The sequence below is a fragment of the Candida parapsilosis genome, contig 005807 (assembly GCF_000182765.1).
Source record: "Candida parapsilosis strain CDC317 annotated contig 005807".
In the NCBI taxonomy this organism is placed as follows: Eukaryota; Fungi; Ascomycota; class Pichiomycetes; order Serinales; family Debaryomycetaceae; genus Lodderomyces; species Lodderomyces parapsilosis.
Window position 1 is genome coordinate 1,209,639 of NW_023503280.1, and position 24,220 is coordinate 1,233,858.

Here is a 24,220-nt window from a genome sequence, read left to right on the forward strand (position 1 = left end):
GCATAAAATATCAAATACTATTGCACAAAGTTATACATCTCTCGCTTGTTCAAATTTCACCATCATGTTCCAAAGCCTCTATATGTTTTCAGTTGAACTATAACTTCAAATCTTTCAAAATTGATCCTTCCTTATACATCGCTTCAATTTGCGACTTGAAAAATTTGGCAGCAATTGGTCTTCTTAATTTGGTTGTAGGTGTAATCACCTCTCTTTCTAACCTCAAAGGTTCAAACTCGACATATATGTTAGCCAACTTCTCATATCCATTGAGTACAGACCCAATATTTGTGTTTAATTGTAACAAAATGCGGGTTCTTATCTCACGTCTGTTACATGCCTCAAGGATTTTCTTCTCCGTGTCCAAGTCTCCTTGTGGGATGTTGCATTTCTCAACAAGAAATTTCCCAATCCCGATTGGATCAACTCCGATTATACCAACTAAGAACGATTGAGTTGAATCTCCATGTGCAAACATTTGTGTCAAGATGGAATTGGCTGAAAGGTATAGGTTCTCAACCTTTTCAGGCGTAACATACTCTCCTTGTGCCAACTTGAAAAAGTTCTTGACTCTATCAATTATACGGAACCAACCTTCATTTGTGATTTGAGCCACATCTCCAGTAGAGAACCACCCATCTTCATCGATACTCTTCTTTGTCTCTTCTGGATTCTTGTAGTAGTGACTAAACATTTGAGATCCGCGCAACTGCAACTCTCCACGGGGTCCACCTTCATCATTCAAATGATAGCCCATTTCGGGAAGCTCCTTTAACCTTGCCTCAACAACGGGACTTATGGGACCACAGGTCCCAACACTTGGTGAATGGAAAGGTAACGCGAATACCATGCCGGCAAAAGTCTCACTCATTCCAAATCCCTGACTCATACCAATTCCTAAACTAGCTTTCAAAAACTTGATTGTGTCAGCTGCAACGGGTGCACTGCCGGTCATGCAAAATTCCATGTCATCAAAACCGAACCTGGAACGTAAGCTTCTGATTAACGTCTTGTCAAACAAGAAATGATCTCCTTTGTTCTCATTTTGTTCTTGCTTCCGTTGTTTTGTTTCAATGGCCTGGGTGTACATTGCCCTACTAAGTTTTGACGATGAATCCACAGTTGAAGCCTTGATACTTGCCTCCAACTTGGTGAAGATTCTGGGAACACAGGCGAGAAACGTGGGCTTGAAAAGTTTCAAATCTTCAAACAATGTTTGCGGAGTACCACCCAACCGAGGGAGTCCAACTGTTCCTCCAAAAAAAAGAATTGAAGCACACATTTGCCTTTCAAAAATGTGAGTTAATGGCAAAAAGCAAAACTCTTTCGTTAACTTGTTGTGAGGTAATAGCATGGCATATGATAATAGTGCACTGACAACTGCACGTTGCAGCAATAACACTCCCTTGGGGTTAGCACCTGTAGTACCAGAAGTAAAGGTGATTGTAAAAGTTGTATCGGGAGTTGGGCTTGTTTCTTCCCTTGGGAAAACCTCTCCAATCTTTTCGACTTGATCGAAATCATACAATTTAATGTTGTTCCTCTCAGCTAACTCAACCAACGATGCATACGATTTCCCTTTAACCTTCAATGGGTCCATTGAGATAATGGTGATCAACGATTCCAATTCTTTTGGGTTTTCAGCCTTCAATTTGATCAAAGCTTCAACTTTATTCCTTGAACAAACGACGACTGGAGATTGCGTAATTCCAAGAATATACTTCGACGAATCCGGACCCAAAGTGTCGTAAAGTGCTGTCGTGGTAACAGAGTTGGCCGAGCAAGCCAAATCTGTAATTATCCATTCGGCTCTATTTCCAGAGTACAACGTGACTATGAAGGATAAGTTGTCCTTGTTGAACCCTGTGTATTCTTTTGTGTGATTGAGGATTTTTTGATGTGGCTCCAATGAAAGATTCTTGTATGGGTTCGACTCCAACAAAAACATCAATCCGTTAAAAAAGTTGGTCTTACGATTATCAACTTGCTGGTAAGTTTGCGAGGCATATCTCTCCTTGTGTTCGTCGTTTTCGTAGTCATACTCGTGGTAAGCTAAACAGGGGTTATTGGCTTGTCTTTTTGCAGAAGACGCAAATAGTTTCGGGTAAGTGTTCAATTCTGGAGTGATGGTTTCCTTTATTCCATTGGGAAGTGCCCCATTTCTGTAAATTTCGGAAAATCCAGGTTTCGCGGTGCCCGGAATCTTGACAGATCTGGCGCTCATTTCCTGTGGAAGTGGCAAGTTTTGGTTGATCAAAACATCATCTGGCAAATCGTTATCATTTTGAAACAAGTAAGGCTTTTCATCAGCAGCATAAAGCGAATTCAAATCGGAGTCAATTACTGACGGTAATTTCACAGACATTGGGAGAGTCTTGATGTATCGAATGTTTAATGGTTGCACCAAAGAAATCTCTACAGTGGAGCATCAACGGTATATATATATATAACGATGTCAATTGGACAACAAAAGTTGGGAAATGATTCGATTTGTGGAGGTGCGGTTTTACGATTTCCTTCTTATTTGTCCCATGTAGATGCGGATATTAACCCACATCTTCAGTTGAGAATTTCCGTTCAACGGTCCAATCCGGCTCAACTCGGCCACGAAACTGATGGCACTTCTCTCTATTCGAGCAAACTCCAAGCTTTCAGTGCTTACACGGTTGTGGCAATGCCACGTTGTACTTCAAACCATCCATGATTCCCTATCGAAAACCCTTCAAAATTGATATTTTTTAGGCAAATTATTATTATCCCGGCTAAGTCCAAGTAGTGGAGTGACTTTTATGAGCAAATAGAGGTTACTACATGTGTATGCTTCCAAGAGTATACCATGCCAATTGAAGCGTTCGGTATTAACGAAAACGGGTGTATTTTAACACGTTGTGCATGAAGAGCCACACCTAACCACCCCCACTTTCATCAAACCCCGGTATGGTTTCGAGAGTGATATAAGTTCATAAATTTCTGAGTTTGGGAAATTACTTTATCATAACGTTCGAGGTCAATTACCTCTTTACGGTCATGTATCACTTTGCGAACATGACCTACATATTGCTTCTAGCTTAGTCCCTTTTCATTCTAAAAATTCTTATATACATCAACTCACTCTCACAATCGCAAAAGTGCCCTACAATTTGAGGTCTTTCAAAATTGATCCTTCCTTATACATCGCTTCAATTTGCGACTTGAAAAATTTGGCAGCAATTGGTCTTCTTATTTTGGTTGTAGGTGTAATCACCTCTCTTTCCAACTTCAAAGGTTCAAACTCAATGTACACATTGGCCAACTTTTCAAACCCATTAAGACCAGTTTTAACGTTTGTGTTTAATTGTAACAAAATGCGAGTTCTTATCTCACGTCTGTTACATGCCTCAAGGATTTTCTTCTCCGTGTCCAAGTCTCCTTGTGGGATGTTGCATTTCTCAACAAGAAATTTTCCAATCCCGACTGGATCAACTCCGATTATACCAACTAAGAACGATTGAGTTGAATCTCCATGTGCAAACATTTGTGTCAAGATGGAATTGGCTGAAAGGTATAGGTTCTCAACCTTTTCAGGCGTAACATACTCTCCTTGTGCCAACTTGAAAAAGTTCTTGACTCTATCAATTATACGGAACCAACCTTCATTTGTGATTTGAGCCACATCTCCAGTAGAGAACCACCCATCTTCATCGATACTCTTCTTTGTCTCTTCTGGATTCTTGTAGTAGTGACTAAACATTTGGGCTCCGCGCAACTGCAACTCTCCACGAGGTCCACCTTCATCATTCAAATGGTAGCCCATTTCAGGCAATTCTCTCAATCTTGCCTCAACGGTTGGGCTTATAGCACCACAGGTCCCAACACTTGGTGAATGGAAAGGTAATGCAAGAAAGACGCCTGAGAACGACTCGCTCAAACCATACCCTTGAGTTATTCCAATACCTAAACTAGCTTTCAAAAACTTGATGGTGTCAGGAGCGATAGGTGCACTACCAGTTATGCAAGACTCCATGTTATCAAACCCAAATTTTGAGCGTAGAATTTTGATCAATGTTTTGTCAAAAAGAAAATGATCACCTCTATCTCCGTTCTTCTCTTGTTTCAGCTGTTTGGCTTCAATGGCCAGAGAATACAATGTTCTACTGACCCTGGAGGAAGAATCAACCGTTGCAGCTTTGATCGCTGCCTCGATTTTCGTGAGAATTCTAGGAACCAACCCAAGGAAACTTGGTTTGAAAAGTTTCAAATCTTCAAATAACGTTTGAGGAGTTCCACCCAATCGAGGAAACCCAACAGTTCCACCAGCGGTTAATACACCACAACACATATGTCTCTCAAAGATGTGAGCCAAGGGCAAGAACTCGAACTCTGTTATTGATTTATGGTGTGGTAACAAAGTCACATAAGTTAAGATTGCACTAACGATAGATCTTTGCAGCAAAACCACTCCCTTTGGATTTGCTCCGGTCGTACCAGAAGTGAAAGTAAGTGTATAAACTGTATTGGGAGTTGGGCTTGTTTCTTCCCTTGGGAAAACCTCTCCAGTCTTTTCGACTTGATCGAAATCATACAATTTAATGTTGTTCCTCTCAGCTAACTCAACCAACGATGCATACGATTTCCCTTTAACCTTCAATGGGTCCATTGAGATAATGGTGATCAACGATTCCAATTCTTTTGGGTTTGCAGCCTTCAATTTGATCAAAGCTTCAACTTTATTCCTTGAACAAACGACGACTGGAGATTGTGTAAGGTTTAAAATGTATTTTGATGATTCCGGACCCAAAGTGTCGTAAAGTGCTGTCGTGGTAACAGAGTTGGCCGAGCAAGCCAAATCTGTAATCACCCATTCGGCTCTATTTCCTGAGTACAAGGTTACAATGAATGAGATATACTCATGATTGAAACTTGCATACTCTTTCGAATGATTGACAATCCTTTGATGTGACTCCAATGAAAGATTCTTGTATGGGTTGGACTCCAACAAAAACATCAATCCGTTAAAAAAGTTGGTCTTACGGTTATCAACTTGCTGGTAAGTTTGTGAGACATATTTTTCCAAATGCTGTTCATTTTCATAATCATATTCATGATGAGCCAAACAGGGTTGACCTGACTGTCTTTTCACGGATGAAGCAAAGATTTTTGGATAAGTGTTTAATTCTGGAATGATGGTTTCCTTTATTCCGTTTGGAAGTGCCCCATTTCTGTAAATTTCAGAAAATCCAGGTTTCGTGGTGCCTGGGACCTTAACGGACCTAGCACTCATTTCCTGTGGAAGTGGCAAGTTCTGGTTGATCAAAACATCATCTGGCAAGTTGTTGCTGTTTTCAAACAAATAGAGCTTTTCATCAGCAGCATAAAGTGAATCCGAATCGGAGTCAATCACGGAAGGTAATTTCACAGACATTGAGTGATTCTTGGCGCGCTTGGTGATTTGGGTTCATGACGAAAAGCTGTTGAGAAGAGATAATCGCCATTTTATATATTCGAGTCTAGTAATAGTTCAAATCTGTTGGGCTTCTTTTGGGCCGAGCTTTGTAAATTTTTTGCGGAGATGGCAGTTTTGTGCTCTTTGTCTTAGTGTCACTTCGGTTTCGATTGAGGAGATCGGAGTTATTGAAGTCCACGAATATTCAGCTCAACACTCCAACCGAAAGAATTTTTAGCTCAAACAAGTCTTTAAAACTCGGGTGCTTCCCTCTTGTTTATCTTCAACGGTTACAAAACCCAACGATCTAAAAAAAAATACCCAACAGTTTCGATTTAACGGTTTGTAGTTGCAAATATCTCGAACTATGTAACGAAATTTTTCCGTGAACGGAGAAATATAATACCATCGAGCCAATATCATCAACGCTCTCTGGGTTTAAATTACACCATCGCATGTCATTTCGTTGTAAGCAACGACCATCACTTGGAACCCTTCTGAGTAAAAGTGTTTCGTTATATAACCGAGTCGGGGCTCATTTGCGTTATGAGTAGTACACTTCGCATAATCGGTTCATGACACTCCCGGAGATAACATAAAGGAAAAATAGAATTGTGTAAACCCGAAGAAAAATACGCTTCTACAAATAATTATATTGCCTTTTGATTGGTAGGTCAATCTCAGCCTATTGTTTCATTACTCACCTAACTTTTTTTGTAAAACAAAACCCCACTCACAATTTCAAGTCTTTCAAGATTGAACCTTCTTTGTACATAGCATCAATCTGAGGTCTAAAGAATTTTGACGCAATTGGTCTTCTTAATTTGGATGTTGGAGTAATAACATCCCTCTCCAATTTCAAAGGCTCAAACTCAATGTAAATATTGGCCAACTTTTCAAATCCATTAAGCACAGACCCAATGTTTGTGTTTAATTGTAGTAAAATTTGAGTTCTAATCAGGCGCTTATTGCAAACTTGAAGAATTTTTTCTTCGGTATCCAACTCATTTGCTGGGATATTACACTTTTCAGTTAAAAAGTTAACAATATTCACTGGATCCACACCAATGATTCCTACCAAATAGGATTGAGTAAAGTCCCCATGTGCATATACTTGTGTCAATATGGAATTAGTCGTGAGGTACAAGTTTTCAACCTTTTCCGGGGTAACGTATTCCCCTTGAGCTAATTTGAAAAAATTCTTTACCCTGTCGATAATAACAAACCATCCCTCGTTCGTAATCTGAGCCACATCTCCAGTAGAGAACCACCCATCTTCATCGATACTCTTCTTTGTCTCTTCTGGATTCTTGTAGTAGTGACTAAACATTTGAGATCCGCGCAACTGCAACTCTCCCCTGGGTCCACCTTTATCACTCAAATGGTAGCCCATTTCAGGCAATTCTCTTAACCTGGCTTCAATCATTGGAGTGACTGAGCCACATGTTCCCATGCTAGGAGTGTGGAATGGTAATGACATAAAGATACCAGCAAATGATTCACTCAGACCATATCCTTGACTGATACCAATACCTAAACTTGCCTTCAAAAAACCGATACTTTCAGCAGCACTAGGAGCACCACCAATATAGCATGTCTCCATATTATCAAATCCAAACTTAGAGCGCAAGTTCCTGATCAATGTTTGATCATAAATGAAATGCTCCCCTTTACCTCCAGTCTCTTGCTTGGAGCGTTTTGTTTCGATAGCTTGTGTATACAAGGCTCTATTAATCTTTGATGATGAATCAATTGTCGATGCTTTGATGATTGTTTCAATCTTGGAAAAGATACGAGGAACACAGGCAAAAAATGTGGGTTTGTATAGCTTCAAATCTTCAAACAATGTCTGCGGGGTACCCCCTAACCTGGGGAATCCTAAACAACCTCCGCAAAGAAACATTGATGATGACATATGTCTTTCAAATATATGAGCCAACGGTAAAAACGCAAAATCTTTGGTATCTTTATGATGAGGCAATAATATCGAATAGCCCAGAATTGCTCCAGCAGCTGCCTTCTGCAGCAATACAACACCCTTTGGGTTGGCTCCGGTAGTACCAGAGGTAAAAGTAAGGGTGAATGTCGTTTCCGGAGTGGGGATGGTTTCAGCTCGAGGGAAAATTTCACCAATCTTGACCACCTGATTGAAATCATACAATTTGATGTTGTTTTTATCAGCTAATTTAACTAATGCTGCATCTAATTTCTTGTCCCTGGGTTTCAAAGGATCCATTGACACAAGAGTGATCAAAGATTCGAGGTCTTTTGGGTTTGAAGCTTTCATTTTGATCAAACTCTCAATTTTGTTTTTGGAACAAATGACTACCGGGGATTCAGTAGTGTGTAATATGTATTTGGACGATGCTGGACCCAAAGTGTCATACAATGCTGTTGATGCTAAGGAATTGGAAGAACATGCCAAATCTGAGATTATCCACTCCGGTCTGTTCCCAGAATAAAATGTCACAATAAAAGAAAGGTTATCTTTATCATACAGCTTGTAGTCTTTCGCGTGGTTGATAATTTTTTGATGAGATTCTAAATCGAGGTTCTTGTATGGGTTGTTCTCAAGCAAAAATAATAATCCACTGGCAAAATTGTGTTTAAGTTCATTGACCTCTTGGTATGTCAGGTAAACATATCTCTCTTTATGCTCCTCATTTTCATAATCGTATTCATGGTGAGCCAAGCAAGGTCTGTTTGGATGTCCTTTGACAGTTGCCTCGAAAATAGCATGGTAAGTGTTCAACTCTGGTAACAAATACAGCTTCACTCCATTTGGGAAAGCGCCATTTCTATAAAACTCTGAGTATCCTGGTTTTGCAGTGCCGGGAACCTTGACAGCTCTTCCACCAATATCCTCTGGCACAGGTAAAATATGATTCACCAAAGTATCAAGTGGCAACTCATCAGCATTTTGAAATACAACAGGACTTTCATCTGGTGCGTAGAGTGAGTTCAAGTCTGTATCGACTATGGAAGGTAATCTGAGCGCCATAATATCTAGTGTCGAATGAAGATGGGAAAGTGGCAGTAGTATCAAAAGTGTTCACACAATGGACTGTTTTTGATCAAGGGCGTTTGTAATATCACACGGATGTTGATCCTCACCTTAGTGAGGGAAACACATATATATATGTAGATACATTTACCATGTCAAACACCGTTTAGCCATTGAATCAATTATTATTTTTAAAAGTGGAGTTTTGTTTTGTTCTTCCAAAAAAGTATAAACTAATCCGCTAAGAGCGGATATCAAGCAACAAAAAAAAAAAAAAAGAAGTCCTACTTAGTATCAAGGAGCTGTGACTTCTTCTATTGTAATAATAACCGGTTTAAAGATATCTCATAGACCGGTTATAGTACGTTCTAACAAAAGTGAAGTAAGCCCGGAGAATGGAGTTATGTTGTGTGTATTGACGGTCAACTTTTCCACGGTTTTTCATTTTGAATGGAGGGGGTTCTGAGGGGTAAAAAAGCAAATGAGTAAGCTAACATTTGTCTAATTTGATCTATGTACAGGTTTACATAGAGAACTATCCATTTCAGTTAAAATCATTGAGAGATACCATCAAATCTCAACTCGAGAAAGTCTTTTTGTTGGTAATATAGTGAGGTCCGTGTAAAATGATCATAAATAGCGCCGTCCCACTCTCTTAATTAATATCATTTGTCATTCAATCTCGAGGTTTATCGTATCTTCACGAACTCTATGTAATATTTTTTTTAGTGTGTGTGTGTGTGTGTGGGTATACATTTGTACAGCTTTGTAGATGTCTTTTTTCCGCGGGGTAATTCCTGAACAGGAAACAATCTCGGAGATTTTTTTACTCCATTAACAATAAACTTTCTCGTTAGGTGATGGGTTAGTTTAACTCAGATATTTGAAACTATCATGGGATGACTATAACAGGAAGCACCCCGGCTCTCGATGTAAGGAATGATTTTGACATTACCTTTTTCCGGATCAATCATAATCATTTCAACTTTTGTAAAGAACTCTGCAAGTTGTATCGGTTTTGTTGCAAAAAAAAAAAGAAATAGACGAGCTCCAAAAGAACCAAAGTCTACAGGAACCCGGGATGACAAAGCATGAGAGCTAAAACCATCATCCCGAATTCAAGACACAATTGTTGAGTATTCAGTTGTATACCTCACAAACGGATTTCTTGAGGGCAACGTTGCCTCACAATAAGTATAATTGAGGCAAATAAGCACGGTATGTTAGAGACTGGTCAAAGTTGAGGTTATACTTCCCCAGTACAACTTGTATTCGGAAGTTTTACGATTTCGGTCTCGGAGAATGGAATTTCCAGCCCATAAAATGCAGATCCTTTAAGGATTTGCAAGTCAAATGGGTTTAGATTTTTTTTGCTGAGAAAGGGGGACAAACCAAAGGAACAAAAAGAGAAAAAGAAGTCACTCGCACGTGTAAGTCGCACTGAATCACTCCACTGATCCCACATTTCTATAATGCTATCCATAGGGATTACAAGTGAAGATTCACAACAGCCAGTTGAACAAGCCAATGACTACGTACTGAGTTCTGCTTCATTCATTGAGTCGCATTACATTGCTATTGTGCTGTGTATTGTGATATTTGGTGTAGGATTTCATCTTCGCCACAAAATAGGAGAGTTGCTCGATAGGTATAGAACTAGACGAAGAATCCTGCAAGGATATTACCAAAACTTGGGCACATTTGAAGGGGATATCAATGATGGTTTGAGCAGCCTGAATTTTGATTTGGAAGCAAACAATTCCAATGATTCAAGAAAGGGGTTGAGTGAAGCAGCAAAGGAAGAGGTCAAGAAAATCATGAATACCAAAGGCATTAGCTTTGATGAAGCCCGATTGGAGTATACGAGGAGCGAGTTGAACAAAAATAATATTGATGAGAATGGGTTACCGAAAGATCCTAAATTAGTAGTGTTTTGATTGAAACGTTGGAGAAGGGTGTTTTGCTAGCTTCTTTGAGATGAACAAAAAAGGGATAGAAGCCACAATGACAACTTGAAAAATAAGCCGCCACTAGTATTGGAATATTCAAGGAAATGTGAACAACTTTGCGTGGAAGAGTCATAAATTGAGAATCAATATCTGATTGTATTTTACCATGAGTGCTACTGAATTTGTTTCAGTTGCAGTATTTTTAATTGAGGGTCCGAATTGCTATATCTGCATGTATTTGCCACTAGACATGCTGTAATTACTTGATCATCGAAAATCTGAGCATATTCAAACGACTGAAAAACGCCATGGAAAACGAAAACCGTAATTTCGAGACTCATGATTTCAGAAAACGAAAACGAAAGAAGGTGGGCAATTTTTCCTGATAAGTTATCTTTGTTCCTTGTTCAACCATTTTCTTTTATGTACTGGCTGAATGCAAGTAATTGTAAATTAAAGAATGAATATTTCACCAATTGTTTTTAGTGCTTGAGAGGGTCTTTACTACTTTCTCTAATCTATTTATTTACAAATCTAAACTCTTTGTTTGATGTTAAAATCTGTAGAAAGGGTTAAACCGTTTGTATTGCGGTTAGAATTTGTTTTGGCAAATATTGTGAACATGATTTCAGTTCAATCTGCAATGAATACTGAAGGTACCATTAAAAAAAAGGGACCAAGTTAACCACCGGTAAACAAAGAGCCAAATAAACCAAGTTTCTGGTTATGACGAACCTCTTTCTTAACATCTTATTGATAACTATTGCATCAGGATCCATTGTTCTATTCTTGTTATTGCTGTCGTTCTGAGTATGTATACCGAATATCTACAATGCTTGGTTGGTCATCGAATAGCGTTTTTGATATCAATCATTAACGGAAAATATATCCTGGTAGCTTAATTTATGAACCCAATTGACAAAACCAATCCATTCTTTTCAATAAAAAAATAATAGAACATAAATTAAGTACAATTATTGCTGTTGTGAAATAAATCAAACTCTGCATCGACGTATATATAGCTTTAGCCTCTTTTTACTTTTCTGGGCCATGTACCTCCTCATTTGACGACTTTGGCATGGGGCAATGAAAACTGAAGAATGCAGATAATTTCGGCATAAACTTGAGATATCTGTCAACCTCGTTTTGTGTGTGTAAGCTTGTGCAAATCAATCAAAAGAAAAAGTTTATTTTTTTTTTTTTTTTTTCGTCCAAACGGTGTTTGAACCAACAACAGCAAGAAGATTTCATACAAAGTGGCACTTTGCAATTATATTGTACAGGAACATCGACTAAGGTAATTGATATGAGGTACGTTACTCAAACAGCTATATGACTCACCCGTCAATTGACTAACATTGTATTTGTAGTGGAAAGTTTGTCAGGGCATCCAAGTATCGCCATGTTTTTGGACAAGGTTCCAAACGGGAATTGTGCTATGAAAATCTCAAAATAACAAAAAACGCATGGGACTCCAATATCATTCAAACTAATGGAAAATACATATCAGCAAATTGGGATGCTTCTGGAGGTGGTGCATTTGCAATTATCCCGGTTGAGGAAGTAGGTAAAGCTCCCGATAAAGTTTCGTTGTTTAGAGGACACAAGGGTCCTGTTTTGGATACTGCATTCAACCCATTTGATGTACAAGAGGTTGCAAGTTGTTCGGATGACGGGAAGATTTTGATTTGGAAAATTCCCAAAGATTACTCATTCCACCATTATCTTGATGAAGATGAGGAAATTAAGGATATCACCGAACCCGAAAAGGTGTTGCTGGGGCATACAAGAAAAGTCGGATTGATTGAGTACCATCCTTGTGCTGCGAATGTTTTAGCATCAAGCTCTTTGGACTATAGTGTCAAAATATGGAATACTGAAACTGGAAAAGATGAAATTACCTTGCAACACAAGGACTTGGTGACATCTTTTGCTTTCAACTATAATGGATCTTTATTGGCTACCACATCCAGAGACAAGAAACTTAGAATTTGGGATATAAGGTCAGGAAAAGTGTTATCTGAAGGTCCCGGACATACGGGAGCCAAGCCTTCTAGAGTAAGATGGTTAGGAAACACAGACAGGGTAGTAACAACTGGGTTTTCCAAGTTGTCAGATCGTCAAGTTGGGGTTTGGGACATCCAACATATTGATGAAGGACCAATTGGTGGATTCATGGTGATTGATGCATCATCAGGTGTTTTAATCCCTTACTTTGATCCTGAGAACTCAATATTGTACCTCGCTGGGAAAGGTGATGGAAACATTCGTTATTATGAATATGACAATGACATCTTGCATGAGTTATCCCAGTATGCTTCTACTGACCCCCAAAGAGGATTCGCTGTTGCACCAAAACATTCGGTCAACGTGAAAGAAAATGAGGTGGTGAGAGCTTTCAAGACAGTTTTAGATACACTGATTGAACCAATAAGTTTTATTGTCCCTAGAAGATCGGAGTTGTTTCAACTGGATATATATCCAGATTGTCCTTCAACCACGCCTGCTTTAAGTGCACAAGAATGGTTCGATGGTAAGGAGGTTAATGGACCGGTTTTGATAAATATGGAGGCTATCTACGAAGGAACGGAACCAAGGTTGAAAGATAGTAAACCTGTCACCAAAATATCAGAGGCTAAGGAGGCTAAGAACAAAGACTTGGAAAAACAAAAGGAAGAAGCGGGTAAGAAGAAAAAGGAGAAGGAGGAGACATCAAAGGAGAAGGAAAAGGAAAAGGAGACACTGAGTGGAAACAAGTCTGATTCAACGAAAGGGCAGAGCCACTCCACTGAAACTGTTTCTTCTTTGAGCGGTACACCTGACAAAAATGTGGATGAATTGTTACAGAGCTCCAACGAAGTTGGTGATTTGCTAAACAAAGTGGCCGAACAATCAGATGACGAGGATGCAAGTGGCGCAGACGAAACAAGGGACGATGGATGGGAAGAAGTGAAGAAGCCCGAAGCTAAGTCGGCCTCACCTGTTGAGAGGGACTCGAAAGAGGCAAAAGAGATTGAAAGTGAAAGGAGTGGATCATCCTCCACTGAAAAAGCTTTGAAGGAAGAATCCGCAGAGCCCGAATCCATGAAACCTGTATCAACTTCTCTCGAACCTAAAGCAGTCAAACCCGATGAAAGCAATGCGACGAAAACAACTCCAGAGCCAGAGAAGATTAGCGAAAAGAGTTCCAATGTGAAGGACACCGACGTATCCGAAGAAAAGGACAAGCAAGAGAAGAAAAACCTTGACGATGAAAAGTCCACAAAGTCTAGCACAACAAGACCTACATTGGCGTCTACTATAGAAAAATTATCCAATTTGGTGTCACAATTTGAGTCGCAAATCGTCAAATTAGAGCAAGCCAACTTAGACAAGGACGAGAGATTGAAAATTTTGGAGGAGAAGATTGAGACGTTGCTTAAGAAGTAATAATCGTGTGTGGGGTATTGTATATTCTCGTGTACCATATATGTCTACTCTCCCTTGACATCATAGAATTTTTTAAATATAAATGCAATGAAATTGTTTGCATCAAAAGTGGCATCGCCATCAAACAAAGTAAATGTCTTTTTTTGTTCATATTGAAGTGTCAACAAGTCATCCAACGTGACTACACTACTTGCTCCAGCAATCACCACCAAATTCTTTGAAGCCTCAACTATGAACTTACCCACTTGATAACAACTGAATGTGATTTCAATTTTGGAACTTTCCAACAAGCTTGGTGATGTATTTAGTAAAATCTTTTGATCCTTGAGCTTCTTTATTGATAATTTATAAGATCCAAACTCGGGTAATCGGTTCCTTTTCCTCAATTCTCGATTGTAGAAATATTGTTTGCTAAACACGGGTATGATATTGAAAATTTTCCTGTCCTTGGGTTTCAACTGTGACTCGGCAAGAATACTTTCGACATGACGATTATACTCATTCAATTGTTGACGTAAAAACTTTTCCTTATCTGACAATTTTTTCACTGCTTGTTGCGAAACTTCTAGTTGTTGCTGGCGACTTTTCCTTTGACTGTTTTTGCTCTTGATGTCAATTGCAATTTGATTCAATACGCCTTGGAACGAGTTTTTTCGTGTTACTTCGCCCATAGCCTCAAGTTTCAACAAGGAGTCAAGACACATTCTCTTCAAATCATGGTAGGTCATCTTGGTCAAATCACCAAGCGACGTCTTGTAGTACATTTTGGAAGTGGATAAGGAATCTTCTTTTTCCGTGTTGACGATTTCCCGGAATTTTTGTTCATGTAATGGTTTGATACCGGAAATGAGTACTTCCAACAAATCATCACCCTCTTGCACTCGCATTATATACAACATACAACGTTTTGATTGGGTAAATAGTGCCTTTGTTTTGGAGTCTGTAAGTGATTCTTCATGCGTGTTTCGACTTAAAGTAATGGTTATGCTTGACAAGTCAGTCATGGCCACCAAATCAGCAGGAAGGGTGTTCAAGCTTTCCAATTTTTGAGTTAGCTTATGCAATGGATCGTCTAAAGAGGCCGCCATAACTTCGGCATTGGTCAACGCTAGTTTTTCGAGATATATCATCGAATTGGTTTTCATCGTCAACTTGGGTGCCTCAGCAACCATGTCATTGAAGTCGCCAAATTTGTACACTTCATCAATATCGCCAATGTCAATAATACCACGCACTATAGTTTGAATGGTGTCCACATGTGACAAAAGGTAATCATTAAGTGGTTTCAAAAAGTTATTGGTAAACGGTTTCATAGTAAACAACTGAAGCATCAGTCTATGCAAGTGACGCAAATTAGCAGGTCCCCTCAAGTATGTTTTCGAATTTAATCCATAATTTTCAGGAAACAGAATGATGACACCAAAGTAATACTTCCAGAAACAGATACCAGCAACAGCCAAATGTTGTTGATCCAGGTGGTCTGGAAACATTGCTCGAGCAAGTACATACACCTCACGACATACAATTCGGATATGCACAGGCAATTGTAAAATATTGGCTTCAATCACTTTTAACAAATCGGAACTGGAGTCTCTCAAGGACATTAAATTGTTTACAAACTTTGAAGACACTTCAGGTATCTTAATTGCATCTTGTGGACTGATGTTAGATTTAGTTGCATGATTATGTGGCATAACCTGTGAATGAATAATCGTTGGATCACTCTCAAAGTCCAACTCGTCATCATCGAGGATCTTGTGTATGTATTTACGGACTACTGATTTCAAGTGTTGCCTTTGATATGTTTGATTGTTAAAATGAGTAACGAATTCGGTCCAGTGGGTATACTGAGACTTTGTGATATCTCCCACGCTATTTGCTTTTGCGATATCATTCTTCATTATTGAAAGCACAAGTTTCATAAAGTAGTACTCCTCCCTTGTACGACGATGAATTGATGGTTCAAGTATTGGAAACAACTGGATTGTATTCGTGAACAACGTTTGATATTCTCCAGTATTCTTCAAGACATAATCCCTAGATTTGTATACGTTGGCCAAGTACCCACTTTTTGTTTGGAGAAGGTAAAATAAACTCAGATAGATCTCAATCTTGGCTCTGTTGGATTTACTCAAATTGTTCAAGTTTGTGGGGGTTGTTTCGTTGGCATGGACACTACGTTCGTGATGATGACCTTTGAACTTTGAAAACTCCTCAACTGTGATTTTGTTTTTCTGCAAAAGACTCAATTTCAAATCAAAATTTTCAATTTGACTCTCCAATTTCTCGTTATTTTTGGACTTTTCAATAATCAAGTCCTTGACTTTGGACAATTCAATCTCTTGTTCGAAATCACTATCATTATTAGATAAAAGATGGGCAAACTGTCTCAATACTGCCAATGGTGGGTTTTTGCTATTGATGAGTGATTTGTAGGCATTTTGGGCCAAGCTCTTACGAATTATTGCTTGAGCTTTGATCACAGTGTCAATGTGTCGTTGGTAGTGTGACATTGTTGCAATGAATTTACTTTTCACACAATTTGCTCTAATCTTGGCCTGAAGGGACATCACTGAGTCCACATGTTCATAAATATCATCCAAGATAACTTCGTAATTGAATCTCCCGAGTACCCCTCTAAACAAAGTTTGTATAGGAATTATCGACGTATATTCCAACTTCTTCAAGCTGGCCTTGGCATGTTCCATCGATCTTCTCAACTTCTTCCCGCGGTAATATGCAGAGAGGTTGCTCAAAGTTTCATCCTCATTTATCAAGGTGATAAGAACATTATCACACAAACGAGAACGTGCAGCTCCAGCTCGAACGATACTTTGTAGTTCAATGATTTTTTTCTTTGTTGATCTCACCGCCGTGTGCTTTCTATTGATGTCGTAAATGACTGCATCTCTTCTGATAATCGACTGCAATTCGATTATTCTAGCAGCATCAACAGAACGTGATTGAGAGAACTTCTTATACAATTTGCTCCGACAAAGAGCTTGAAGTTGAGTTGTAGGCGGCAATATCTCATCTTTGTGCAAAACAAGTATTTTAACTCTGCGGTATACGAATTTCATCTTCACAATAGTTTGTAACTGAGTCACACTTGATCTGAGTGTCTCTAAAGCAAGTCTCTTCTCGTCAATTTTGTCTCTTGCCAATTTTCCCCTGATTATACTCTGGAAACGTGCAATTCCTTCAACTTGTAGCCGTGGCTTATTGGTACTAGCAAATTTCCTTCTTATCAAAGATTGTAATTCCACAATCTCATAGCTAAATGCTCTAAGCTCATCCCGATGTCTGTGTATAGATCTTGATCTTGACGAATTACCACGAATGATCGAACAGAGACGAATCAAATCTTCCTCGTATGACTTGAGCATAATCTTATCAACAAACATGGAGTATCTGAAATTTGCACCTCTTGCCAATGATTGCAACTTGATAACGTGTAGACTATGCTCTTCCAATCCTTCGTTGCCACGTCTCTCCAATACTGAAATGGGAGGTGTCGATGAAGTCTCCTTCACTTTATCGGTCCCGAAGTTCAAAGCACGAGACTTGATTTCAAACTTATCTGGCGGGTTCAAATTTGGCCGTTTTTCCTCAATGAATGGGTTTGGACCAATCTTTTCCAATTTAGCTTTTGTCGGTGACATCATATTGTTCATGAACCTTGAATCTTCATTGGTGCTTCCTGAATCGGCACTGGTAAAGTTTGGTAAGGGTGCACTCAATAATGCTCTATTTGCTGCAACTATATCGTTACTATCAAATTGTGCTCTATTCATCAAATCATTCATTTTGGGATATCTTGGGTCACTTTTATGCAAAATATAGCTCAATGCATGTAAGCAAAACCAAACTTTTGGTACATTCTTCGCGTCATACAAATCAGTCAACTCAAATCTAAACAAATCAGGCACGTTTAGGAAATCTAGCAAATGAAAGAAGCGATTTATATTTTCTGTATGTCTGAATTGTAGCTTTTTATCGTCCATAAACACATTTCTTTGTGTTGGTAAAATGACATTTGCTAATTTGGCGAGATAGATACCGTTTCTTATGTAAGATATGAGCTCAACTGGGGATTGTGAGATCTGTTCGCATAACACGTCTTCCATCCATTCTTTGATTGCTTCAATCCTGCAAAGGTACTCATATCCAGAAGAATTGATAGACGAGTTATTACTTGGTGAGGTGAATCCACTCTTCTTGGTTTCAGCGCCGACTCCAGGGGATTGTTGTTGTAATCTTGGTGTTGACCGTGTTGGTGATTTGTTCAAAATGTCCTTGTAGTTTTTTCTGGCCCAAGCAGGTGTTTCGTCGTCATTGTCTTGTACATGCTCTTTATTTGATGTGTTGCTGCTAGTAGATGACTTGGGGGTTAGTTTAAAGGAAGATACAGTTGCTGATGGTGAGCCAAATTTGGATTTCAACGAGGATAAAGATGTGGTGGTTTTATTAATTGGTGAAACATTCAATTGTTTTGCTAGTAGATCTAAGTCCTGGTCACCTATATCTGAACCATTGGTGGCTTGCTTTAGTTTTGAGGGTGTATATACGTTTTGCCTTGTGGTTGGTTTGAGGATTTTATCATTTTGCAAACCTCCAGCTGAATAGAAGGGCATTGTTTAACGTGAAAACAGTCCGCTAATCAGTAACAACTATTGAACAAGACAAACAAAACTTCCTAATAATTGGTACTTTGAACTGTAGAACGTCTCCGTTTGAGAAAGAAAACGATTTCTCATGTCGTTTTAGAATACACTTGGAAGACGAAATGTAAAAGAGAATCAGTTTTCAATTGGCTTACCCAAAATGGACAAAATGTAAACAAACTGTGCAATAATAATTAAATACCATACACCCGCATTGAAACAATTAAAGAGGAGTTATATATGTACATAGTACACAAGCAAGGCTACCGTAGCGAGCACATCAATTCTCTTCCAATGTTCATTTGTATATTAGAAACATTTGTTTACAAAGGAGACATTCGATCACGCAAGATTCATCTATGTCGGTTCTGCCCATCACTTTGAAGCTTCATCTCCCTCTCTTTCAAGAAATCTACCAGCTTGGAGTATGCACCAACATCTCTTCTCAAAAGTGGAACTTCCTCACTGAGCTGATTGACTGTTTGCAAATACTTGAAATACTCCTCGTTCATTCGATCGATATCCACGTCACCCAACTTTGCCAAAGCATCATCAATTACACCTTCCTTTTCACGTTGCCCAACGTTTTCATCAATTAATCGAATTATTCGTGTCACCTCATCGTCAATACGAACAACTGAGTTTTGATATTTCTCCGAGATCCCTTTCAGTAATGAGCGCTTTAGTTCACTGAGCTCAACAGTTACATCATCGTATTCAGTCAATATTGTTCGTAGCTCGTTGTCCAATTCAACATCAAAGGGCTCCACTTCATCATCCTTGTCATTCACCAGTAAAAGCTCTCGTATAGGCTCGTTCCTTCGATCCTCGCCATCCACCAAAAGAGAGCATAAAAGGTTTTGAAATGAATTTAGTAGACAGGTTTCCACTTTCAGATATACTTCATTTTTTATTGGATCATTGTGTGTGGTAGGTAGATGTAAGTTGAGTTTTAAAACCATGGACTTTAAGATATTATTGTATAGGGTTTTCAATTCTTTTCTAGTAATGGCGATCTTTTCATAATCATTTTGAATATCCAACGTCAGTGTCGACATGACAAAACTATCTGTTTTTTATGCAAACTGTGATCTAAATGGGACCTAAACCAGATATGTTTTGGTTTTGAGATTTCCAATCCCAATGCTACCAAATTGTGAACTGTAGATGGTAACTCACCCAAAACCTGCACAAATGCGTCAAGTTCAATAGAGGGCAGTCAGACAGATAAGTGTTACTTGGTATTGGGGATGATAATAATGCTACGAGATGAAGAAAGGTTTTGAATTAGAACCAGGAGTAATCTAAAGTCCGTTCATCAGTGTACTAGTAAAACCAAAGAAGTCGTGTAATCTTTACCAAATGGCCTCACGGATTTTTTCTTTCAAAATAACCAACGACTACAAGTCAATTGATCGAAACAAAATCTGCCATTATAATCATTTACTGAACCGAAAACCAAGTTGTTTTATCAAATACTAAAACGCAAACGGAAATAAACACAAAAACATGTCGAATGTGTTGGGAGATGAATATTACCCATCATTTGCACCATTTCTTGGTTTCGGAGGATGTGCAGCAGCAATGATGTTATCATGCGCCGGTGCGGCAATCGGTACGGCAAAATCAGGTATTGGTATCGCTGGTATTGGTACTTTCACCCCAGAGTTGATAATGAAGTCATTGATACCAGTGGTTATGTCTGGTATATTGTCAGTTTATGGTTTAGTAGTGGCGGTGTTGATTGCTGGTGGGTTATCGCCAACTGAAAAGTACTCATTGTTTAATGGATGCATGCACCTAGCTTGCGGGTTAACTGTGGGGTTTGCATGCTTGGCATCAGGATATGCTATTGGTAATGTTGGCGATGAAGGGGTGAGGCAGTTTATGCATCAGCCGAGGTTGTTTGTGGGAATTGTATTGATTCTTATTTTTGCTGAAGTGTTGGGTCTATATGGAATGATTATTGCATTGATTTTGAATACGAAAGGAAGTGGTTAAAAAACTAAAAGATTGTTTCCGTGTATAAATACAGAAGGGTGTATAGAGAGAGTACATACTTTTTTCATTCTGTCTGCATACCTAATCTGTCTCCATCTTGTCAGCATCATTTCCCAGGGGTTTTGTCTCTGAACCATCATCCTTTTTGTCAACTTTCTCCTCACTTTCGTGCTCATTATCACCTTTCCCAATAACAACGTTACCAAAATCATCAATATATTGTGAAGAATGTTTTTCCAAATACTGAACAGACCTATCAGAATCCAAAAACAACATGTAAGCTCTTTTTATATCCTGAAGCTCAACTTGAGAAGCTCTCTTTTTTAATGAGATTTGCTGGGCAACAGAAATCAAATTACTTGCATATCTCAAGCTTGTTTCTTGTCCAATTTTTGTCAACAACGCAAGAGCATCACCAGTCAACTCCACTTCTTCTTCATTGGCTCTGATGGACAAAATAGTTCTTATTTCATCACCAGTGTAGTTTGAAGTGTGTATGATGATAGATCTATCTAATAAATCAATTGGTAACCCATGTGGTGACTTGTAATTGGTACCTCTAGTTTTACTTATACCTCTGTTTGTAGCCATCATCACAATTGGTGAGAAATCATCTTCCAAGGCTCTATTGATGAATGAAAAACATTCAATATCCAACATGTGGACCTCATCAATGAACAAGACACCGGGTACAATTTCTGCCTTGCCTTCTTCCTTCCATTCAGCCACCTTGGTATTGATTTGATCACGAACTTCAGATCTAATTTCTCCAGTGTCACCGGAAAATAAGGCCAAGAATCCTTGTTGTCTCGAATTAATCACATCAATCTCGTGCAAAGAAACTGTGTGTACCACTTCTTTTCTTTTTTGTAGCTCTCCCTCGGGGCATTGGACAAACTTTGTTTCTGGTCCCATTGCATCATAATCTCTTGCTCTTGTGAAGGATTTACCAAGCTTGGTAATTCTTCCAGATGCCTTATCGATGGATATCACATCACCTGCAAGAACTTTTTCCTTGGTCAATCCCTCGATCATTTTGTTTCCTAATTCATAAATAGTTTCCATATCAGTGGTTTTAATGGTAAGTTTACCTTGTTTATGGCCACCGGTAATTGATCTATCAATTTGAATCTCCACAACTTCTCCTTCTATGATTTCAGTCTCCTCTTTTATTCTGATACCAATAGATTTTCTAAATGCTTGAGTCAATGCTTCAGTTTTTGACAACTCCAAACTGAAAACTTCAGAGGCAGCGATTGCAGTGAATGGGACCTCTGATCCTAAACTTTGGGACAAACCCATAGCAATTGCAGTTTTCCCAGTTGATGGTGGGCCAGCAACCAATACCGCACGTCCAGCTATTTTGCCTGCTTGTACCATTTTCAAAACAATCCCAGCTGCTTTCCTAGCCTTGAGTTGTCCAACCATACCTTGAGCGTTTTCTTGAGGTTGTAGGTTGTCATCTAAACCAAGACCAGTGATGTGCGAATGAGCTGCTATCAAGGACAATCCGTTAACATCGTTTGTTGTAACCTTTGTATTGATTGAGCTTGCAATTGATGATGCCTGGAAAAAGAAAGAAAAAGGGTTAGTAAAAGCTCCAAAAGATAGTTTCCAGGGGAAACATTGACGTAGTGCATAAGATGGGACATACCATTGTAAATGCGATAGCTTGAATTGAGATAGCTTACTGTTAAATGGACTGCTCCAAATCAATGTTTTTTTTCAAAGAAGTTCTTTCGTCTTCAATCATCTCTTTCGGGTTTTTTTTAAAGGTCCTTTGGTGCTACCATATGCAGTTCAAATTTCAGGTACAGGCTGGTTTGCTGAAGGATAACTATATTACGACTCGTCCAGGTCATACAAAGTAACGATTTTGCATCAAACACTGGCTGTTGGAGACCTCATAAATATTGTGGTTATTGCAGTATAAGCTACGAGTTGGGTGTCGCGCCTCCCTTTTTCTCCAGGCCAGTTTCACTTGCTGTCGAACAAACTGCCTTATTACTGGAGAGCATCGAGTAACTTGCAATGAAATTGCAACCCCAAATATTCAGTCTACGACACAGTTTCATGTTTATGCTATTCCAACTTTTAGAGGCAAGCACGTGTTCCAATCATCAATACTTAAATGTTGACAATTACACTAAAATCTTGGACCAAACCCACTATTGTTCGTCCCCTGAACTTATTTAAAGAATGCTGTTTCAATTAATGTATATCATACAAGATTGGAATGAGGATATGATGGTCATAAACCCATTTTGAGAGGAAGGGTTGAAGAATGAGTGTTGCAACCAATAAGGTGGTCATAGCAGAATTATTCATTACTGAATTGAATCATTATACATGGATGATCTCACTTGTTGACAAGTTTGGGAACTCCGTGATAAACATATTGGTCAATCTTGCTTCTACAGGGTATAGTAGTGACCCTTTTATGTTGTCCTGATTGTAATTGCCCATTGACTGGATGTTATAGGGTTGTGATATTAACAACACCACTATAGCACATTCAAAATCCTTGCTCCAGCTTGACTTCTCAAGGGCGATTGATTCATTGTGCCAAGGTATTGTCGTCTCAAATTATGAAAATACTTTAATTTTTGCTAATACCTTATACCAACAGTATGATTAATGGCAGAGTCATACCCAGAGGGGTGTCCAAGTCTGCAATACTTTATAGGAACGCTGATGAATCGATTTTGAGGTGACAAATTGCACCATCCCAAAGCGTTTACTTAAACGGTTTGTTGTTTTAAATCTTTGAAGAAGAATTGGAACGTATCAACTGATAGAATGATAGTGATCCACAAAAACACACTAGCTTTATGCAATTTGTAAGAATACCCACTGTTGGTATGGTGGTGCTTTTGAAGGAGAAATGGAAGTCTCTTTTGAAGTTTGTTCAGATTGTACACCGTCAATTTTGTGAATCATCGGATGAGGGTTTATCACACTTGTTGTTCCATTAGTTTTGAAAGTTTTTGATAAAGGGGGTTTGAAGCAAAAGAAGAGGAGGATATTGTCCCGCGGGAAAGGTCGTAAATGGGATAAAGCTCCACTAATCTCGATACATGCAACGGAATCATGCAAATAGAGGAACTGCGTGGGTCAACGTTGAGAAGGAACAATCTTACTGCTATCTTGTTTGTCGCAACTAGTGTGAAAGAATCCTCAGAGATGCCCAACCAAAACCCCAATGAAAACCGTTCATTAGAGATAAAGTGAGAGAGAAATTGAGCTTTGACGTCAATAAAAAGCAAATGTACAGCAGCAAAATCCGATATCAGCAGTCCGCTAATACCACCATGTAGCAAATCAACAAATCAGCAAACAGCAAACAGCAAATAGTAAATAGGGATTTTCAATGGGTGCACTTCGACAAAAAAACATTCATCTTTCTTTCACATGCACAAACTAAGTAGATCAACTCAATGGTACTTCAAGGAAACACATAACCAAGAATGATTGCTTTATATATAGACAGCTTTTTTGCATTTTTGCATTTTTTATTTTAATTGAATCTTTCCTTTAATTTTTATAATCTTTTGAACGCTGTTTTTCATAACTTATAACTTTACCTGCAATCACCATCTTCCATTTTCGATTATGGGATCAATCATTAACCGCAAAATGAGGGAACTTGAGGATTAGATAAGGGAAAAATTGGTTCAAAACGCCACCATGATCAAGTCTGAAGAAGCAACCATATCACATCCACCGAGTTTCAGTAACATGGGTTTATTGC

The 24,220-nt window shown here is 38.8% G+C and overlaps 9 protein-coding genes across 9 annotated transcripts; 3 read left to right on the plus strand and 6 right to left on the minus strand. All coding sequences in view use genetic code 12, as the record gives it.

Annotated features, from left to right (window-relative positions):
* Positions 1-97: 97 nt before the first annotated feature.
* On the minus strand, positions 98-2,365 carry CPAR2_805400 (uncharacterized protein; the record flags this gene model as incomplete). The annotated part of the gene is made up of 1 exon (XM_036808426.1): positions 98-2,365. One exon carries the CDS (start codon positions 2,363-2,365, stop codon positions 98-100), a length of 2,268 nt encoding a protein of 755 aa, XP_036665164.1.
* A 768-nt stretch (positions 2,366-3,133) lies between these two features.
* On the minus strand, positions 3,134-5,401 carry CPAR2_805410 (uncharacterized protein; the record flags this gene model as incomplete). Its single annotated transcript, XM_036808427.1, has 1 exon — positions 3,134-5,401. One exon carries the CDS (start codon positions 5,399-5,401, stop codon positions 3,134-3,136), a length of 2,268 nt encoding a protein of 755 aa, XP_036665165.1.
* Positions 5,402-6,155: 754 nt separating this feature from the next.
* CPAR2_805420 (uncharacterized protein) lies at positions 6,156-8,423 on the minus strand (the record flags this gene model as incomplete). The annotated part of the gene is made up of 1 exon (XM_036808428.1): positions 6,156-8,423. The coding sequence occupies one exon, from the start codon at positions 8,421-8,423 to the stop codon at positions 6,156-6,158; it is 2,268 nt and encodes a 755-aa protein (XP_036665166.1).
* A 1,475-nt stretch (positions 8,424-9,898) lies between these two features.
* On the plus strand, positions 9,899-10,363 carry CPAR2_805430 (uncharacterized protein; the record flags this gene model as incomplete). The annotated part of the gene is made up of 1 exon (XM_036808429.1): positions 9,899-10,363. The coding sequence occupies one exon, from the start codon at positions 9,899-9,901 to the stop codon at positions 10,361-10,363; it is 465 nt and encodes a 154-aa protein (XP_036665167.1).
* Positions 10,364-11,681: 1,318 nt separating this feature from the next.
* On the plus strand, positions 11,682-13,804 carry CRN1 (Crn1p; the record flags this gene model as incomplete). The annotated part of the gene is made up of 2 exons (XM_036808430.1): positions 11,682-11,686; positions 11,746-13,804. 2 exons carry the CDS (start codon positions 11,682-11,684, stop codon positions 13,802-13,804), a joined length of 2,064 nt encoding a protein of 687 aa, XP_036665168.1.
* Positions 13,805-13,848: 44 nt separating this feature from the next.
* IQG1 (Iqg1p) lies at positions 13,849-18,438 on the minus strand (the record flags this gene model as incomplete). Its single annotated transcript, XM_036808431.1, has 1 exon — positions 13,849-18,438. The coding sequence occupies one exon, from the start codon at positions 18,436-18,438 to the stop codon at positions 13,849-13,851; it is 4,590 nt and encodes a 1,529-aa protein (XP_036665169.1).
* Positions 18,439-18,821: 383 nt separating this feature from the next.
* CPAR2_805460 (MIND complex subunit) lies at positions 18,822-19,526 on the minus strand (the record flags this gene model as incomplete). Its single annotated transcript, XM_036808432.1, has 1 exon — positions 18,822-19,526. One exon carries the CDS (start codon positions 19,524-19,526, stop codon positions 18,822-18,824), a length of 705 nt encoding a protein of 234 aa, XP_036665170.1.
* A 451-nt stretch (positions 19,527-19,977) lies between these two features.
* Positions 19,978-20,469, plus strand: VMA11 (H(+)-transporting V0 sector ATPase subunit c'; the record flags this gene model as incomplete). Its single annotated transcript, XM_036808433.1, has 1 exon — positions 19,978-20,469. The coding sequence occupies one exon, from the start codon at positions 19,978-19,980 to the stop codon at positions 20,467-20,469; it is 492 nt and encodes a 163-aa protein (XP_036665171.1).
* An 81-nt stretch (positions 20,470-20,550) lies between these two features.
* Positions 20,551-22,126, minus strand: RVB2 (RuvB family ATP-dependent DNA helicase reptin; the record flags this gene model as incomplete). The annotated part of the gene is made up of 2 exons (XM_036808436.1): positions 20,551-22,035; positions 22,124-22,126. The coding sequence occupies 2 exons, from the start codon at positions 22,124-22,126 to the stop codon at positions 20,551-20,553; spliced, it is 1,488 nt and encodes a 495-aa protein (XP_036665172.1).
* Positions 22,127-24,220: the final 2,094 nt, after the last annotated feature.